General features: G+C 37.4%; 1 protein-coding gene across 1 annotated transcript in view; it reads right to left on the bottom strand.

Moving 5' to 3' along the window:
• Positions 1 to 19,132, bottom strand: part of YTHDC2 (YTH N6-methyladenosine RNA binding protein C2) — a gene marked incomplete at both ends in the record, with an annotated part of 76,448 nt that extends 57,316 nt beyond the window's left edge. Inside the window, 8 exons of the mRNA XM_080689001.1 lie at positions 274 to 381; positions 1,975 to 2,131; positions 2,970 to 3,072; positions 3,604 to 3,770; positions 4,481 to 4,680; positions 6,050 to 6,246; positions 17,977 to 18,067; positions 18,955 to 19,132. Coding sequence (XP_080545127.1) covers positions 274 to 381; positions 1,975 to 2,131; positions 2,970 to 3,072; positions 3,604 to 3,770; positions 4,481 to 4,680; positions 6,050 to 6,246; positions 17,977 to 18,067; positions 18,955 to 19,132 — 1,201 coding nt within the window. The remainder of the gene's footprint in view (positions 1 to 273; positions 382 to 1,974; positions 2,132 to 2,969; positions 3,073 to 3,603; positions 3,771 to 4,480; positions 4,681 to 6,049; positions 6,247 to 17,976; positions 18,068 to 18,954) is intronic.
• Between the last annotated feature and the right edge of the window lie 1,569 nt (positions 19,133 to 20,701).

Here is a 20,701-nt window from a genome sequence, read left to right as displayed (position 1 = left end):
AGGAGGATATTGCAGGTTCGAAGCCAGCCGCGCACTGGCTTAGCAAACCCTGTTTCCAAATAAAAATGTAAAAATAGGTCTGGGAGTGTAGCCCGGAGGTAGAAGGGCTTCCAGGAACCCCAGTACCACCAAAAAAAAAAAAAGAAAGAAAGAAAAATAATATGCAGGAAAAAAAATACTTTCAAATGCCTTTGTACTTACCTACAATATAGCTCAAATACTCCAAGAAGTAATTTTCAATAGTAATTTCTTTGATTTTAAAAAAATGCTTACCTCGTTGTTTTTCTTTTTTGTACTTTAACATTTCTTTATTTGTATACCCAGTAGTTCTTAAAATATCTTCCAGAAACATTTCCTTTACTTCAAATGGTCTTCCCTGTACTAATAGAAAAAATTTAAAAATAATCAGTTTGTATTTTGTGAGACAATTCACACAAAACTGAAAGAATCCTAAGTTAATGATCCTAATACCCAAAGCAATTCCAAAATTCAAGAGACCCTCACGATACTGTTTTTTAAATATAACTGATTTATTGAAAGCTTCTATAACAGAAAATTTTTTTGTTGTTTTGTTTTGGTACTGGAAATTGAAATCGGGGCATTCTACCCATCCCCAGCCCTCTATTTATTTATTTATTTATTTATTTATTTGTTTATTTATTTATTTTATTGCAGCACTGAGGATGGAACCCAGGGGCATTCTACCTATGGGCTACACCCCCCAGACCTATTTTTAATATTTTACTTGGAAACAAAGATCTCACTACGTTGCTGAGAGCCTCACTAAACTGCTGAGGCTGGCCAGGTACCTGTGATCCTCCTGTCTCAGCCTCCCAAGTACTTGGATTACAAGTCTATGCCACCACATCCAGCTTACAAATGTCTTTTTAAATAACTGTTCATTTGTCTGTTCTTTTTTTCCAGTGCTTTTTTTCTTTTATTATTTACTTATATATCTGACATCATGAATACAAATGATAAACTATGTCATGGTATATCCATATTATGAAATACTAAAACAGCTGCTTAAATAATGAACTAGATTCAGAGCTATTGAACTGGATAACTTCTCATGATTTATTGACATAAAAATAAAACAAATTTCAAGTAATGTATTAGGTATATGCTCATTTTTATAAATTTAATTTTTGTAAATCTTGTATATATGTACATATTTGCATATGTTTGTATGAGTATGGTCAATGAAGGATATATACAATGCTTTCAAAATCCACAGTATCAGGATAAGTAGGACATACAACAAAAAGAAGATAGGGACAACTACGAACTTTTTCGATATATAACTTTGTCTTTTTTCATTGAAGTAAACAAATATAACTTTTGTAAGTTTTGAAAAAGAATTTATAATTTCTTTAAAGATTGGAGCAAAATCAGTTTTATTAAAGAACAAGAGCAGAAGTTAAATGTCAGAGTATTCAGAAGTGAATGATAAGTAATCTTAAGAATAAAGGGAGCCAGGCATGGTGGCATATGCTTCTAATCCCAGCATTTGGGAGGCTGAGACTGGAGGATCGCGGTTTGTGGACAGCTTCAGCTACTTAGTGAGGCTCTCTGCAAACTAGTGAGACCCTTGTTTCAAATAAATAAATAATAAAAAATAGGGTAGGGGTGTAACTCGGAGGTCAAATGCCCCTGGGTTTCATCCTCAGACCCACACACACAAAAATATAATAATAATAAAGGGAAGAAACTGTAAGAACAGAATTTAATGGAGAATGTAGAGTCAAAAAATGGCATACGTTTTAAGACTAGAAAACTGGATTACTATACAGCACTTAAAAGCTACAGATGGAAAAGGAGAAATCAAAAACAGAGATAACTATGAAGCCTGTCTCATAAGAAATAGTAATAGATGCCCTCTGCTTCAGAACACTTTCAAGTTTGTATCAGGAAAAAATATAATTACCAAAGTGTTTTTCATAACTATAGAAGAAATCTGATATTTTAACTTACTATATATCACAGGACAACTTCCAAAATATCTTATAAAGAGATTTACATCCAAGGCAGCACTAGAAAGAATTAGTTTCAAAGTTGGGTGCTTTTGCAATAAATCTCTTAACTTTGTAAGTAAAAAATCACTAAATCGATCCCTTTCATGTACTTCATCCTGCCATAAACAGAAATAAAACATAGATAAATATGTCTTTAAAATATTGCCACAGCAGGAATTACACTGCTTCAAATTAAATGTAGAGAAAGCTAATTAGTATTAGCGGAAATTTTGTATTATGAACAAAGTAAGAAATAGAACATTAACTTATTATGGGTGACTTATTGTGGATGACAAAAAGTACTGCCTTTTTTCCCATGAAATATAATACAAATTGAAATTAAATTAGCAGAGTTTAATGTGCTTTTAAATTTAAACAAAATCAATTTAGTTATGTTTCTATTACCATCAGAGATTAAGCACATCCTTTGGTTTGAGTTATTTTCCAACAATTGCTTATTAAAAGTATATAAAACAATCTAATTTTTTATGAAGCAAGCAAACAATATAAGCTCAGAACCTTTAATGGGGTTAATTCATCTTATTTCATCAACAGCTAATTACTTTAGCAACTTAATCATGGTTAAATGTCTGTGAGGTATACCTTTAAAATTTTGAGAAAAACATGATTTTAAAGGAGAGAGATCAGATGATTAAATTCAGAGATAAAAGAAAATGTCTACCATTTCTGAAGAACTATGAGTACATGTATCCTTTTCACATATAAAAAGCACATTTTTTAAAACTTCCTCCTTATTTTACTTCCCCCCATAAGACATGATGGTACAAATACTTTTATATAACACAAAATATTTATTTCTAATAATTATAGACAAAATATAATCTGATCATAATAGCCTATACAAAACAAAAAATTAACACTCATAATAAATATAACTGTATTTAAGTGTTAAGCAATCTGAGTTATATATGGAAAATTCAGCAATATTCTTACCACAATAACATGTGTCACAGTTGATAATGTGCTATCACCTGCCATCAATGTACGAAGCAACACCCCATTAGTGCAAAATGTCAGAAGTGTCTTTGGAGAAACCCTTTTTAAAAATCAAAATAAAGTGCACAATTATAAATCTTATAATTAAAACAATCACTTTAAATGCTGATCTTATATGTACTATAATAAATATTACTAGCATAATGTAGGTACGTAGTGGAATGAACAGTTTATTAGCAAAATTATATAAAATTTGTACTTTATGTCTGAAAATGTTACAAATTTATTATTACTAGTAGTTTTTATTACCTAAGTAATGTGTTTTGTTACAAAACTTAAAGAGGTTTAACAAAAAACTTAAACATTTACTGCTTGAGAAAAAAACCTACATTACAAATGAAATGAACTTTCTGAATCACTAATGAAAACAAAGTTAATACCATTATTTGTGAAGAAGATATTACTAGTCCTACCATTAATCCAGAAATCCAAACCTCAAAGTCATCCTGATACAGACTTATTTGAAGAAAATGATCATTTAAGTTTTCAATTAACACTTTCTCTGTGTTTAGTAAAATACACACATGTAATTTTTTCTAAGCATTATAAAACATAGGAGGACCATCTTTACCTGCTTTCTAATCGGATTTGATAACCAATTGTTTGACCAATCCTTTCCCTTCTCTCTGCAGCAACTCTTTCAGCCACAGCAATAGCTGCTAATCGTCGTGGTTGAGTACAAAATATTCGGCAAGGGATGCCATTTTTAAAGCAGTCATCTAAAAGGAACTGAGGAATCTGAAATAAAAGTTTTTAAATAATCTAAAATTAAATGCAATTTGCAGACCCAGAAAAATAAAGATAAATCAGTCAACAGAACAGAATGACAGCATAACCAAATAGTTATCATTATAGTTATCAACAATTTTCATGTAGCCTAGTTAACAATTTTCATGCAAATAATCAGCTAGCAAACTTAATTTTAAAAGATCTTATTCAGAATGGAAGCTAAAGCATTTTAAATCAACTTTACCAAGAAATACTTAAGGTATATTATATGAAGATTACCAAATGCTACTGAAAAACATAAAAAACCTGAATATATAAATATCCCTGAACAGGAATCATCACTATATAAAAATATTAATTCTTCCCAAAATTATTCTTTAAAGTCAATGAAATGAAAATCAAAATTCCACTATGATTTTTTTAAATACTGAAAATTATAAAGAAAACAAAAGTAGCTTATAATCCCAGGACTGCAAATATATTTCTAAAAATAAACTTCAAGCAGACCGTAAAGATTTGAAATAAAATGTTTTACTTTAAAACATTTTTTTCTGTAAATTCTCAAAATGTATACCCAGAAATAATTTGTTCCTAAAATAACCATTAGAATAACCAGAAGCTTATTTTTCTGTTTTTAAATACAAGTAATATAAATCTGACACAACTATAACATGGGATAAATTTCATTTTCTTTTGTAAACAACAAAGAAGAAACAAACCTGTGTGGTCTTTCCAGACCCAGTTTCTCCTACAATCAAAACTACTTTATTTTCCTTAATTATTTTAACAATTTCTTCTTGTTTCTCAAACACTGGCAAAGACTGTCTGAATGAGTCAAACTCAGATTCTCCTCTTTTAACTGGAACTTGAGGTATGCCATTGTTGAGTCGCCCACTTGTCTTGCTCATTTCCCGGTTTTCTTTGGAAATTAATAAAGGAACAAAAAGTTTATGATCAACATCGAAAAGGAAGTGTTAAACTAAAGTAATTTTCATGTAATTCCTTTCAAGTGTTTCTTCTCTATATAAAGTTAGCAAGCAATGCCTGTTATTGTACTTCTACTCTTTGTATTCCTATAGAACATGTTACAAATCTCAGTGTCAATTACAAAGCAAATCTCTCAAAAGTATTTCTGATGCATAAGGTATAAAAATAAATAAAATTAATCATTCAAAAGCCATCAGAAACAAAACACAATTTTGAAAATCTATTATTTTCAGGTTTGCTCTAAGTTCTATCAGTAATATCACGAACAATTTAAATCTTATAGTAAATAATGTGCATTTTATATATATGGCATATGTATAAAAGTATGACCTGTGACATACAATATAAAAATACATTAAAAAGGGAAAATATATAAAATACATAAAAAATACATAAAAAAGGGAAAGTTATATATTTTTAAAGTTATACATGTAAAATCAAGTGATCAAATAGAATAATATATGTAAGTACAAGACTGTAATGCCTTATCTCTTTACTACTTAAGCATTTTGGTCAACTGGCATTGCCCATATTTTAACTGATATCTAGATTTAGCTAAGCAGAAAGGAATAAAAAGGATATGTTTTATATTCTCCATACTGCTCAAAATATTTCCACATGTCTATTTCTAAAACAAGTTATTTGATATAGAGGTCCACATATTTACTACATGTTGAAGATCTGCTGTAACAAATAGTGATAATTATATAAATTCTGTCACCACAGGCAGTAAAATAACTGTCTCACTATGGAAATTATTTTTCCAAATAGTAAGATGACAACATTTATAAACTAAATATGTTATTTGTATACCATGAAGCAATTTAATGAAGATACTGTCCTTTTCTCAAAGCTAAAGTCCCCAAATCTCACTCATTACTGCATTATGGCAGTGTAGTACAGGGAAGTTTGGAGTCAAATCCCAGCTCTACAATTTACTGGCTGGTTAAATGACCTTAATTTACTTAACTCCTCTGAGTTCCAGTTTCTTCATCTGTGAGATAGGGAATTCTTATCCTGCAAATGTTGTGATGAGGACCTAAGGATTATATACCACCTAACACAAAATAAGGACTCAAAAAATTGTAACTATTATAATACCTTAAAAAATGAGTACAACTCCATGACATGCCTTAACAATGCATTTTGTTCCAAAATTTTCACAACTCTTGAACATTTCGAATAAACTATTAAAACTGAGAAAACTTACTCAGATCAGCCTTTAAAAATCAATCTAAAATGGAGAATGAACAGTCATCAAATAATAGGGTAAACAAGGAAGCTCGCCAGAAAATACATACCAGCTTCAACTGCAAACACATTTCCTCTTTCTGTTTTAGGCAGAAGTTCAGTACGTTCTTTATTGGTGACAGGAAATCTCTGAATTAGGCTCCTAACAGCATGTTTTGTATTATGAGTCAAATTACAGGTCATCATTGCATGAGCTGTTTCTGATCCATCTTTCTTCTTCACAGTTAGGTATCTATTTGCTCCCTTTCTGAATATTAATAAAAACCATTTATTTACTATATAGTCAACTTGTTCACATATGATGTATGCCTACTTAGAAAATATGTCTCAAGCAAAACATTGGAAAAAAATCAAGATGCTTTATATTAAGATACTAAATGTCTCAATAAATTCAGTAAAGAAATATTTGGGGCTAATATAACCACAAAATATTTTCATTAAAATTTCAAAATTCTGCAAATCTAATTTTAAATTAGCAAAAAAGGCTTACTTACCCAGAAGTGTTATAGTTTGTCTTTAACAGACTTCATGGTAAATGAAACATTACCAATTAATACATGCTGGGAAGCAAATAGGGGTAAAAAATGTGTCTGAACAAAAGAACGTAAAAAGATTATGAAAAGTGAAGGCTAACTGTTCAGATAAGTTCTACTGAATGCTTCCACAGTATGTTGGTTATGTCATACTCCCATGAAAACCTGTTAAGAGAGCAAATTTTAATGACTGAATCAAAATTGCATAAACCAATCACTACTAGTAAGTATTTCAGGTATATATTTTCTTTCTAAATTAAAGAAAATTTTCAAAGCACTGGATACTACCACTAAATTTATAAGGTAATAATCATCTTTAACTATTCAAGTTATTTTCTTGGAGAGGTTGTTTCTTCAACTAGTAGAGAACTGATCATGTCACTTAATGATTTCTGTAGCTCCAACTACATAAAATATTATATACACACAAGTCCCCAAATGAGCTCTGATTGCAACACAAGATCTGGGTTTAAGCCTAGCCCTACTATTTACTGGCTGTGGGACCACAAGCAAAGCTTAACCTAAAATAATAACACCTACTTCAAAAGGCTATCCATTTGAGTAAGAGGATACATTCTAAAATATAGTATCTGTCAGAGTAGGCTCGAAATGAATGAAAACTATTATAATCAGAAAAAATAACATTTTTAAAATAAAAAAATTACCCAAATATCTCACAAAATATTATACCATTTCTTATGCCATTAGATTATGGAAATAAGCAACAAGCCCAAATACAACAAAAATTATTTATGTAATTTCTTAATTTTCCTGATTTGTATTAGATTTAAATTTTGTGGGAAGCTGGGGGTGGTGGCGCATGCTTGTAATCCCAGTACTTGGGAGACTGAGACAGGAGGATTACAGGTTCAAGGACAGCCTAGGCAAGTAGTGAGACCCCTATCAATCTAGCAAGACCCCATTTCAAAATAAAATCAAAATAGGGATGGGGGTATAGCTCAGAGGTATAATGCCCCTGGATTCAATCTCCAGTACTGCAAAAAAAAAAAAAAAATTGTGGGAGACTGAGACAGAAATATTGCAGGTTTGAGGCTGGAATGACTAGTAACTTAGCAAGACTATTTCAAAATAAAAATAAAATAGGAATCATAATATAATATATACAATGCCCCCTGGGTTCAATACACAGTGCCACAAAAAACAAAATAATGAATGAATGAATGTTTGTCAACAGTATCTTCATTATAAAAATATTAAGTAGAGATTAACTTATACAGTTTTACCCATATAAATCTTCCAATGAGGCTTTCATTTTACCAAGATTTTAAGTTTCTGGAAATTCCTTACTAAATACTTTAATGAATTATAAGTTTTCCATGCTGTCATCTACTTCTTACTTTTACTTCATAAAGCTAGGCTCAGCAACCTAGTTAGCCTCTCAGCAACTTAGTGAGACCCTGCTTCAAAATAAAAATTTCTGGGGGTATACCTCAGAGATAGAATGCCCCTGGGTCTAATCCCCAGTACCACAAAATAAATAAATAAATAAATAAACAAAAATTTACTGAATTCATTTTTAGCACAGATTACAGGGCAAAAAGCATCAACTTGATAATTCTATTTTTCTTTTCCTTTTTTTTTTTTTTTTTGCGGTACTGAGCATTCTACCTCTGAGCTACATCCCCATCCCTATTTTTTATTCTTTAATTTGAAAGAAGGTCTTACTGGGTTGCAAAGAACCTCACTAAGTAGTAGCTGAGGCTGTTAGCAAACTGCGATCCCCTGGTCTCAGCCTCCCAAATAGTGGGATCATAAGGATGCGCCACCATGCCCAGCTCAACAATTCCTATTTTTAATAGGGCAATGAGTGCTTGTTCCTATCACATTTAGCACCATAGGGACAATAATATACCACAAAATGATTAATGAAAATTTTTGGTTAAAAATTACAGAAGAAAATATTTAGTGATTTGTAGTATTATGTAAACTAAAATACTGAGATCTCGTCACATATTCACTTGAAAAACACAAAAGTCTCCTCTCTAAAGCAAAATTAACTAGAAACTAGGCATATATGTAGAGAAAATGCCAGATAAGTGAACTTCACAAAATTCTTAAAATAATAAAAGCAATCCCCACATGCAATTTTCAACATAAAAGTAAATGTTGAGGTAGATAGCAAAAGGAGAAACATTAGTCAACAGGCACAAAGTTGTAGTTATATAGAAGGAATAAGTCTGGAGTCCTACTATACTGTACAGTGACTATGATTAACAAAAGACCGTATATTTCAAAATATGCTATAAGAGAGGATTTTTAAATGTTCTCACAACAAAGAACTGATAAATATTTGAGGTGATTGATGTGCTAATAATCCTCATTTCCACAATATATACATATCAAGCATCATATCATACCCTATAAATATATACAATTATTATTTATCATTTTAAAATAAAAGTTAACTAGCTGGGTGTGGTAGTGTAAGCTTATAATCCCAGCATTTGGGAGGCTGAGACCGCGGTTCACAGACAGCCTCAGCTACTTAGAGAGGGTCTTTGCAACTCGGTGAGACTCTGTTTCAAAATAAAGAATTAAAAATAGGGCAAGGGGTATAGCTCAGAGGTTCATCCCCAGACCCACAAAATAAAATAAAATAAAATAAAAGTTAATTAATCAGCTACTTAGTGAGGCCATCTGCAGCTCAGTGAGACCCAGTTTCAAAATAAAGAATAAAAAATAGGGCAGGGGCTGTAGCTCAGAGGTCAAATGCCCCTGGGTTCCATCCCAAGACCTGCCCCCACAAAAAAAAAGTTAATTAAGTTAATGCAATAAAGTTAAAGATAAGACTATCACAACTTCTGGCTCTCAAAAGATAAAAGTAACTTTTTTATTGGTGCATTGTAATCATATATCACATTGGAATACAAGACTTGAGAGGATATACAAGCACACATCATCCAATTAGCCCTCATCCAGTCCCCATCCCATTCCCTCCCCCTCCCTTGATCCCATGCTTGTTTGGTGATTAACTTTGATACATTTGTTTATGTACCTCCTGAATTTTAAAGAGGCTCCATCCTCCCCTATTCCATACCCTCTGATTGGTCACCTTAATTGTTTCACTATAGGAACCTTTCTATAGCTCGAACTCTTTGTGTTGCCCCTTTCCTCCTAATTATTGCTGATTAGGGGAAGCATCTGATTTTTATTTTCTGCAATATTTCTCTGTGCATGCCGCATTCCAAGTACCGATCCCACTCTTGACGGCCCCAGTGGACTGACTACCCAGTGGACTGATCTAGACCTCGCTGGCTTAAGCAGCAGCCTTGCCTCATGGGAGACCCCGATTCTGGTCTCGCTGGCCCTGACACCAGCCTGACCCCTCAGCAGGCTCCGATCCCGGCCTCAGTGGCCCCAGCACTGGCCTAGCCTCAAGGCAGGCTCTGATACCAGCCTCGGAGGCCTCAGTAGCAGCCTTGCCTCACGGCAAGCTCCAATGTTGGCCGCTGGCCCCGGCACCTGTCTAACCCCTCGGAGGTTCTGATAGCGGCCTTGAAGGCCCCAGCTCCAGCCTTGCCTCACAGCAGGCTCCGATCCCTGCCTCGCTGGCCCCGGCACCGGCCTAACCCCTCGTCCGGCTCCGATCCCAGCCTCGGAGGCCCCAGCTCCAGCCTTGCCTCACAACAGGCTCCGATCCCGGCCTCGCTGGCCTCGGCACCAGCCTAACCCCTCGGGAGGCTCCAATCCTGGCCTTGAAGGCCCCAGCACCGGCCTTGCCTCATGGCAGGCTCCGATGTCAGCCGCTGGCCCTGGCAACAGCCAAACCCCTCGGCAGGCTACACTCCCGGCCTTGGAAGCCCCAGCACCAGCCTTGCCTCATGGCAGGCTCCAATCCCAGCCTTGGAGGCCCCAGCACCAGCCTTGCCTCACGGCAGGCTCCGATCCCGGCCTTGCTGGCCCCGGCACCGGCCTAACCCCTCGGCAGGCTCCAATCCCGGCCTCGCCTCACGGCAGGCTCCGATCCCGGACTCGCTGGCCCCAGCACCAGCCTAACCCCTCAGCAGGCTCCGATCCCGGACTCGGAGGCCTCAGTGGCGGCCTTGCCTCACGGAAGGCTCCGATGCCGGCCGCTGGCCCCGGCACCGGCCTAACCCCTTGGCAGGCTCTGATCCCAGCCTCAGAGTCCCCAGCACCGGCCTTGCCTCATGGTAGGCTCCGATGCTGGCCACTGGCCCCAGCATCAGCCTAACCCCTCAGCAGGCTCCGATCCTGGCCTCAGAGGCCCCAGCACCGGCCTTGCCTCATGGCAGGCTCCAATGCTGGCCGCTGGCCAGTAACTTATACTATAGTGAAATTTTATCATTTCCGTGGCTTCTTCCCTGTAAAGAAAAAGATCAGGCTGGGAATGAGCTCAGTGGTACAGCACAGCCTTAGCATGCTCAAGGCCCTGGTTTAAATTCCTAGTACCCTGCCCAACTGTGCCAAAAAAGAAAAAAGTATGTAACTAGTCAAATGTCATGTAATATTACTATCAATTTATTAAGCATATTAATGAACATTTAACTCAAATCTGAAAACAATTTAAAAGATCAGCTAAAGAGCCAAAATTAAAGATGACTTCTTATCCACCTATACCACTGCTGGGTATCTTTGCAAAGGGACTAAAATCAGGAAATTACAGTAATATTTGCAGATCCATGTTATAGCAGCACAATTCACAATATCCAAATTATAGAACCAACCTAGGTGTTGATCAACAAATAAATGGATTACAAAACTATGGGTTATATTGTTTGGAGGAAAAATGGATGGACCTGGAGAACACTATGTTAAGTGAGGTTAGTTGGTTAAAGAAAGAGAAGGGTCATGTTTTCTCTCATACGGAGAAGCTAGAGTGTAATCTGAATACCAAGACTTCAGATAAGGAAGAGGAATCTCCAGTGGAGCCAGGGAGGTAGTCTAGGGAAAGGACAGGGGTGGTGGGAGAGGAAGGATCAATGAAGGATTACTACCACTGATACTAGGTACCTATGTCAGAATACCAATGTCAACCTCAATACCCTGTACAAGGAAGGGGAGGGAGTGGGGAAAGCTCATCAAGTGCTATCTATGTGCATGTGTCACCATCACTATTAACTACATTATGATGTGAGACTACATTGCACCCATAAAAGTGTTTTAAAAAGTGACTTCTTAAAAAGCTGACAACCACCAAACTTGGTCTCTTAAAAAGAAACCAAAGGCATTCATTTGATGCCTACTAAATTTCATATCCCCTTTCTTTATACTTCCATTAGGCATATAGATGCAGAGACCTGAACCATTTTCTCTCTAAAGAATAATTTCAAGTTTATTAAAGTTTGCCTCATACTAATTTGTACTTTTTAAAGATTATTTAGGAACTACTAAGCCAACCCATTAACTCTGTCACTAAAATCAACAGTTGTTTTCATGTAATGACCACTATCATGTTAGTGGCAAATTTGTTCTTTATATGGCCTTAAAGGGCCATAAGTAACTTCAGGATGAAATGTATCAAACATTTTTATCTAATTCCTCAGCACATTGCTATAAACTTACAGTGAACATCAAAAATTAATTAGATAAACCAAATGCATGCCTGTAATCTCAGCTACTTGGCAGGCTGAAGCAGGAAAGTCGCCAAGTTCAAGGTCAACCTAGGTAACTTAGGGAGATTTGTCTTAAAATAAAATTCAAAGGGGCTGGAATGTGATAAAGTACTTACCTAGCATATACAAGGTCCTGGGTCCATCCCCCAGTATCACACACACATGCAAAAATTAAACACTAATTTTGGGGTGGGTATGTAGCTCAGTGGCAAAGCACCTGCTTTGCAGGTATGGCACTCTGGGTTTGATTTCTAGTTCCAAAAAGACAAAAAAAAAAAAAAAAACTTAAACACTAATTTCTACTTGTTTGCTATGTGATCTTGATTCATGTGACTTCTCTAAGCTTTAATTGCCTCATCTACTATATAGGTATCAGATGTTAATTACAGAACATAATAAAACTATTGTGACAGTTAAATGATAGTCCATTTAAAGCATCTAGCACAATGCCTACTGCATAAAAGCTCTTAAATGTTAGCTACTGTTGTTATCACTGGATACAACATGGTATCTTTTTCAATGAATGTTCAAAACTTCATTAAGAGGGTTTATTACTTTAAATCCATTTTTCCTATTTCTAACTATGGGAAGAAAGGGAGAATGCAGTGGCTTTCTAGTGGGATCCAGCCTTCTGCTCAGGGCGGAAGGAGTGTTTCAGCACTTACTAAGCAGTGACTCTTGCAATCATAGGGTAAGAAAAACATACTTGGAAATTTTACTGTAAAATACCTTGTATTTTCTCATTTCACAAATTTTTAACAAAGTTCATTTTTAAACTTTGTCTAACTTGAGCTAGGAAAGATAGAAAAAAAATTATTTTGGTTATGAAAAAGCCAAAGACTCAGAAAAATATGGTCTCAGGACAAAAACGCAGTGATCTCAATTAAGGAAAATAAATGCAAACAAATTATGAAGAGAAAGTTTTGGTATGAGAAACCTGATCAGAATTTTAAAGAAAACTTCAGTATATACTAATCACAACGTGGGAGTGTTTATTTTCAGTAAAAGATGAGCAATTATTAAAAAAATAAAACCAAAGTGCATGCAACTTGTTAGAGGAGATGAAAAACAAATCTATCACATGTGATTTCATTTTTTTTTTTTTTTTTGGGTGGTACTGGGGTTCCTGGAAGCCCTTCTACCTCCGGGCTACACTCCCAGACCTATTTTTATATTTTTTATTTGGAAACAGGGTCTCCTAAGCCAGCGCGCATGGCTGGCTTCGAACCTGCACGATCCTCCTGTCTCCGCCTCCCAAGCGCGGGGATTACAAGCGTGCGCCACCACACCCAGCGTGATTTCATTTTTTAAAAAGGCCACTAAAAGCAAAGTTAGAAAAAAATAATTATCACAAAGAAAGCCTAGAATCTGTTGTTTTTTTGTTTTTGTTTTTGTTTTGTGGTGCTGGGGATAGAACACAGATGCTTTTTACCTTCAGGCTACACCCCCAGACCTATTTTCTATTTTATTTGGAAACAGAGTCTAAGTTGCTGAGAGCCTCACTAAGTAGCTGAGGCTGGCTTCAAACCTGTGCGATCCTCCTGTCTCAACCTCCCAATCACAGTGATTACAAGCGTGCACCACCACACCCAGCTGGAATCTGTATTTTTAAACTTTCCCAAAAGCCCAAAATAAACTACAGAATCCCAACTCAAAAAAGATTAATCCCTTCTTAATTTAAAACATTAATATTTAGAAAGCAGGCCTTTAAGGTGAAAACGACTAGAACAAAGCTGGAGAATGAGACAAAGACTTCAAATAGAATCCAAGTCTCCCGCCCTTTACAATAGGTTGCCTCTCAAATCTGTACCAAGGAAATATAATCTCAAGCACAAAAAGCAAGCATATAAAACAAAAGAAAACGCTAACTTGGGTTAAGTAAATGAAGTCAGTGATAGGAAATTTAAAAATAAAATTTCTTTCCAAAGAAGGCCTATGAAATATGTCAGATACAAATTGTCATATAAATAAAAAGGGTTTGAGAAATAAATTCAAAGTGATATTAGCTCTTTATGTGAAAAAGAAAAGCATTTAGCAATCACAAGGACTACACTAGATAAATACAGTAGTTTGTTAAAAAAAAATGGGAGGGAAGCTATGATATAAAAAAAATGTGTGGAGCATTAGGTTGTAGGTACTAGGAACTATATAAGTACACAGGGTGGCCCTTCTTCCCTTGCATCTCTTTCCTTCTCTGGCTCTTCAATGTTTCCTCACAACCCTTTTTTGTCCTGATTTTTTTTTTTTTTTTTTTTTTTTTTTTTGGTGGTACTGGGGTTCCTGGAAGCCCTTCTACCCCTCCAGGCTACACTCCAAGACCTATTTTTTATACTTTTTTATTTCTAAATAGGGTCTCTTAAGCCAGCACGGCTGGCTTAGAACCTGCGCGATCCTCCTGTCTCCATCTCCCAAGCGCGGGGATTACAAGCATGAGCCACCACACCCGGCCCTGATTTATTTTTTTTTTTTTAACTTTCTGCTTCCCCAGGTGTTTCTCCATTCTGAATCATCTCTCAAATAATCATACTACTGAAGAGAAGCAGAGCTAGTCTATTCTAATGGGCTGCTTTTCTAAAATTAATTTTTGTGTGTGTATGTGGTACTGGGAATGGAATTCAGGGGCCTGCTACCTCTGGGCTATTCCTCCAAACCTATTTTATTTTTTACTTGGAAACAGGGTCTCACTAAATTGCTGAGAGCCTAAGTTGCTGAGGCTGGCTTCGAATCTGCCATTCTCCTGACTCACACTCCCAAGTACTGGGATTACAAGCAAGCCCACCATGTCCAGCTTCTGAGAGTAATTTCTAACGACCATTTTCAAAGACAGTTGTTTAGATTTTAAGTCCATTTAATCACAGAAATTATGTAGTTACAGAACTATATATTTATAACAGGCATGTTCCAGTGTGGGCCCCAAAACCTTTTATCTGCCTCTCTTAAATCTAAACAGCTCTGAAAACTGGAAGTATTTTTATAAGTTTGCAGCAATCACATTTGGCAGCAAAGCCTGATTAAACTAACATGAGGCTATTAGGTCTTTATCTTGCAAATTGTATACATTTTCTAGTAGAAATATTAACATAACTAAGGATAATATCCATACCATAGGAGTACTATATAGCACATTGCAAATTCACCCTACTACCTTTCTAAACTCTAAAAGGACTAAATCTCAAAACATGTTTTGGCCCAGATGTTTTGGGCCCAGATGTTTTGGCCCAGATGTTTTTGGATATGGCTCTGTGTATTTTCAAGTGCCCTATTTTACCTACCTAGTAACTACATTTAAAACATGTGTGCTAAGGAACTTAAACACTGTTTTAACACTGGCCAAAATGAAATCTAAAATGCACAGTGACCTAAGATAAAATTCCCTCAGTCAGTAATGCAAGATATTACCAAAGTAGCTAAGTCAGCTACTTCATCTTAGAACTTTACTACTATGCTCTGTGTGTGTGTGTGTGTGTGTGTGTGTGTGTGTGTGTGTGTGTGTGTGTTTTACTGGGATTTGAACCCAGGGACATTCTACCTCTGAAATGAACCCCCAGCCCATTTTTTGTTTGTTTCTTTGTTTAGAAACAGGATCTTTCTACTTTACTGAGGCTGTTCTCAGCCTACGATTTGCCTTTCTCTGCCTCCCAAGTACTGAGATTACAGGCATGCGCCACCACACCTGGCTTCACTACTATGCTTTTATTACATAGTTAATAAACTTTCTTCTTAACCTTAAAGTAGGTAAACTGAAGTTTTATCTTTTATAAAACTTTTTTTCCTTCTATATCAAAGGTTCTCAACCTTGGGAGATTTAGCTCCCTGGGACATTTTGCAGTATCTAGAAGCATTTTGAGCCCTCACAAATGGGGCTGTGACTATTAGTGGCCTCTACTGGGTAAAGGGTATGTTTGCTTCCAAATACCCTATTACATATAAAACAGAACAAAGAATTATTTCATCTAAAATGTCAGCAGTACCAACACTAAGAACTTCTGGTCTATATAGATCTCACCATCCTTATTCCCAAAATGCAATAGTCATGTGTCACTTGACAACAGGACACCGGTATGGTGGCACACACCTATAATCCCAGCTATTAAAGGAGCTGAGGTAGAAGGATTCCAAGTTCAAGGGCAACCTGGGAAATTTAGCAAAACTCTGACTTGAAAAATAGAAAACAGGTAGAGTGCCTCAGGGTTCAATCTCCAGTACTGCAAAAAAAGAAGGGGGTGGGAGTATGAATTGAAAGGCAATTTCTTCATTGTGATTACACAAATTAAGAAGGCTATCTACAGCAGCACTATCACTAGGCAATATAATCTTAAGGGACCATGATATGCAGTACATCATTCTTTTTTTGTGTGTGGGTCTGGGGATGAAACCCAAGGGCATTTGACCCCCGAGCTACAGCCCCTGCCCTATTTTTTATTCTTTATTTTTGAAACCGGATCTCACTGAGTTGCAGAGGGCCTCATTAAGTAGATGAGGCTGTCCGCAAACCATGATCCTCCAGGTCTCAGCCTCCCAAATGCTGGGATTACAAGTGTGCGCCACCACGCCCGGCTATGCAGTACATCATTGATCAAAACATTAATAAACAACATATGACTGTAGTTTCACACAATTTTAGAGTTCTTCAATTTGGATGGTACAAATGACTTATGCCCCCTAAGGATCAGTGACACTTCAAAAGACATAGAATTTCCTTCTGTTTTTAATCATCAGATTCTTAACTTGGTAGAAACAAAATAATGAACAAATGTTCTAAAATTTACAATTATCATAAATAATAATAAAGCTATATGTTCTATAAATAACTGTATTTGTATATCCATTATCCAAATATCTACATCAAAAATGAACTTAAAACTTTTTTTTTTGCAGGTCTGTAGATAGAACCCAGGGGCATTCGACCTCCAAGCTATACCCTCTACCCTATTTTTATTCTTTATTTTGAAACAGGGTCTCACTAAGTTGTGGAGGGCCTCACTAAGTAGCTGAGGCTGTCCACGAACTGCGATCATCCTGTCTCAGCCTCTTGTATGCTGGGATTACAAGCATGCGTCACCACACCTGGCTGAACTAAAATGTTTCACTATGGCATAAAGATTATTTTGAGCTATAAGCAAATGAGAAAAGGGAGACACAGGAAAAACTCTGTCCAACCCTTCATACAACTGAATGACTCAATCACAGAGAACAATTCTAGACTTAACCTAGATAGGGCACCAGAAAAGTTTATTAAAAAAGAAAACCTTATCTTCTGGTAGTTTACTTTCCCACAACCTGCCACATATAGAAATTTCAAAGTCCTTTTCCTTTGCCATGTTACTTTTTTAAAAACTTACTCTTCTTTATTAAGATTCTATCTATGCTCCCAAATTTGAGTTACTCATCACTGAGTTCTCATCTGCATATGAGCCATGTGCTTTTTAATAAACTTGTTTTTCTCTTGTTAATTTTTCATCAGTCTAATGCTAATGAAACTAAGATGGGTGGAGGAACCTATGTTTCTTTATTTTCTTCTGGGTGAACAAGAGGGTTTGAGTGATAAAAGGAAACCGAAAGAACTGAAATTAAAGCTAAAAAAGCAATAATTGTCTAAATGTAATATACATTTACCCTTTTTTGGTGGCATAAATTTGTAATCCCAGTATTTGGGAGGCTGAAACAGGAGTATCTCTGGCTCGAGGACAGCCTCAGCAATATAGTAAGACTCTCAGCAATAACAAGAACCTCTTTCAAAATAAAAAATGAAATGAGCTGGGGTATATCTCAGAAGTAGAATGTCCCAGGGTTCAATGTCCAATATCACACAAAAAAAATAAACTAAAATGAGAAAATCTATCAGCTTACCCTTTACTTTTAGAGACCAAACCAAGAGACTGACTCAATCGATGAATAAAGGCTCTTTCAGTACTGGTCAAAGAAGAAGGAAATTCCATTTCTAAACAGAAAAGAACAAAGTAGTACCATTTGTGGATAGACAGTATTTAAGTAATACACATATAAATATGAAATACAGAAAACATGCATATAATCAAATTTACAATTTATGCACATATTTGAAAAACACATAAGCATACGGTCATTTATAATTTGTGAAAAGTAAATATCAATTCACTAACAACTGAATGCCTACAACAATTCTGACATTTTTTAAAACTATGTAATAAACCTAAATAAGGTAAATGACTCTGATGTTCACCAAAGATTACTATTCTTTTCTGTGCTTGAATCTTGAGTTGGTAAACGAGTGAGGAACATAATTTGTTACTATAGGTTGCTGAGGTTTTACCTCTCTTTAACATAAGTTCGAAACCACTCTAAGTCATTACCTGCTTTGGACAGTAAGTTTCCACAGTATGAGGTTCCCATTTATCCTAACAAACTGAATAAGCATTCACTGTGCAGTACAGGCCCCATAGGTCAGCTGCTGGTCCTGTACTGTTACCCAAGACAAACAGCCTTCTAACCTTAGAGGGCGCAGAATGAGCTTCCTACGCCAGGACAAGTTTAATTTGTCTAAGTGTTTGAAGCACTACGTTTTGCCAGTGCGTGTACTTATGTTTCTTTCCGTTCTTAAATGTACTCCGTTAAGGCTGTACCTGCTTTTAAAAAAAAAAATTAAGAGCAGGAGCTTATCACTACCTAAAAACGTTGGCTTAGCCACCGGGGCTGCTGAAAACCTAGAAAGAACCGCTGGGGCTACCTGGCTTTTCTCGGGCTCGGCTGCGCCCGTCAGAGACCCGCGCGCTTGGCCTTCCTGGCCTCCCTCCGCCCGGCCTCCCCCGCCCGGCCTCCCCGCGCCGGGGTCCCCGCAAGGGGCCTCACCTCTCTGCTCCCCGTACCGGAAGCGCTCCAGGGCGATGTTGACGGCGATCTTCACCTCCTCGTCGATTCGAATGTCCTTCAGCCCCTTGGTCCGGCCGCCGCCCCCAGGGCCGCACGGAGCGGGGCCGCCACCGCCCGGGGCCGGCGGCCGCGGAGAGACGCTGCTCGGCCTGGACATGGCCCTGAGGAGCTGCTCTCCCCGCGCGGGAGCCGCCAGGCCTGCAGCCGACAGCCTCGCTCAGCGAACGCGGGCCCGGGGCCGCCCGCCTGCCCGACAGGACTCCCGCCGCCCGCCCGGCCTCCGCGCCGTCGCCGCGAAGACGCCCGCCGCGGCCCAGCGCGCCAGCGCGTGATGACGTCACCAGGCGCCGGCGCGAGCACGCGCGCGCCCGCTAGGCGGCGCCCTCCGGAGGCGCGCAGCCCCCGCCGCCGCCGCGTGCCCGCCCTCACTGCGCACGCGTGCGCGAGAGGAGCGCGCCGGCCGGGGCGCGAGCCGCCTGGGCTTTGGTGACCGCACAGGCGGACCTGGTCTCTGGAGCTTAGCGTGAGCAACAAATCTTTAGTATACATGTTTTCCACGCAATATTTTGGAACACGACAATTTTGTAAAAAGTTATTTGTTATTTGAAATTCAGATTTAACTGAACGTAAATGTTTTGCAAACCTAAATGGGGATAACACACACACACACACACACAAATAAACAAGTAAATGATTCATAAGTGATAGTTATTAGTACTATTTGATATGATGGACTTTGGAGGCGGACCCTTTAGTTTGGGATAGAGACTGTTATGAATTTCCACTGGCTCGTATACAATCCCAGTAACATAAATCTAATTCTAAACCACACTAACTGCTGCCACTCTTTTATGAGCCACTTTTTTTATTCTTCTCTCTGGAGAAGGTCTTTTTATGGTCCTTCTCCAGAGAGCAACCAGAGTGATCTTTACAAAACCAAATAGGATCACACCCCGAAATAAAGCCAGCTGCAATTAGAACAAATTCTAAGTTCCTTTTCATAATCCGCAGGCCCCTCTGTGATCTGGCCTCTGCCCCAACCCACATCACTCTCGCCTTCACATGTTCAAATGCACTTTAATTTTTTTTTTAAGTTTCCTGTCCAATAAAAGCACCAAGCCCCTTTAACTGGAGAAATTTCCACTTAGATTTTTCTCCTGCCCAAGACTATTTTCCTTCCAGAACCCTACATGGATGCCTCTTTTTTGTCATCTATAGCAGGATTCTACTTCTTTCCCAAACATGCTCTCTCAAATCAACCTGTAATCATTTGCCACTTTAAAAAATCACTTGTTGCCAGGCGTGGTCTCGCATGCTTGTAATCCCACGCTTGGGAGGCAGAGACAGGAGGATCGCGCAGGTTCGAAACCAGCCTCGCTGGCTTAAGAGACCCTGTTTCCAAATAAAAATATAAAATAGGTCTGGGAGTGTAGCCCCGAGGTAGAAGGGCTTCCAGGAAACCCAAGTACCATAAAAAAAAGTAATAATCATTTTGTTATTTCTAAGATACAAACACTGGAAACGTTTTTATCTTGTTTGTCTCTGTTTCATCATCACACATTAAGTATTTTAGAATCTATAATTGGTGATCTCTACCCTCCAAAAATGTTTATCATAATCTTGAGTTTCTAATATTTTTAATAAACTATTTGGAAGAATTCTGGACAAGCAGACATAGGTCCTGTGTTCTGGCCCTGGCTAAAACAAATAACTAGCATTGAGGGTA

The sequence above is a fragment of the Muscardinus avellanarius genome (genome assembly GCF_963383645.1).
Source record: "Muscardinus avellanarius genome assembly, chromosome: 1".
Classification (NCBI taxonomy): Eukaryota; Metazoa; Chordata; class Mammalia; order Rodentia; family Gliridae; genus Muscardinus; species Muscardinus avellanarius.
This window is presented reverse-complemented; position numbering and strand designations above follow the sequence as displayed.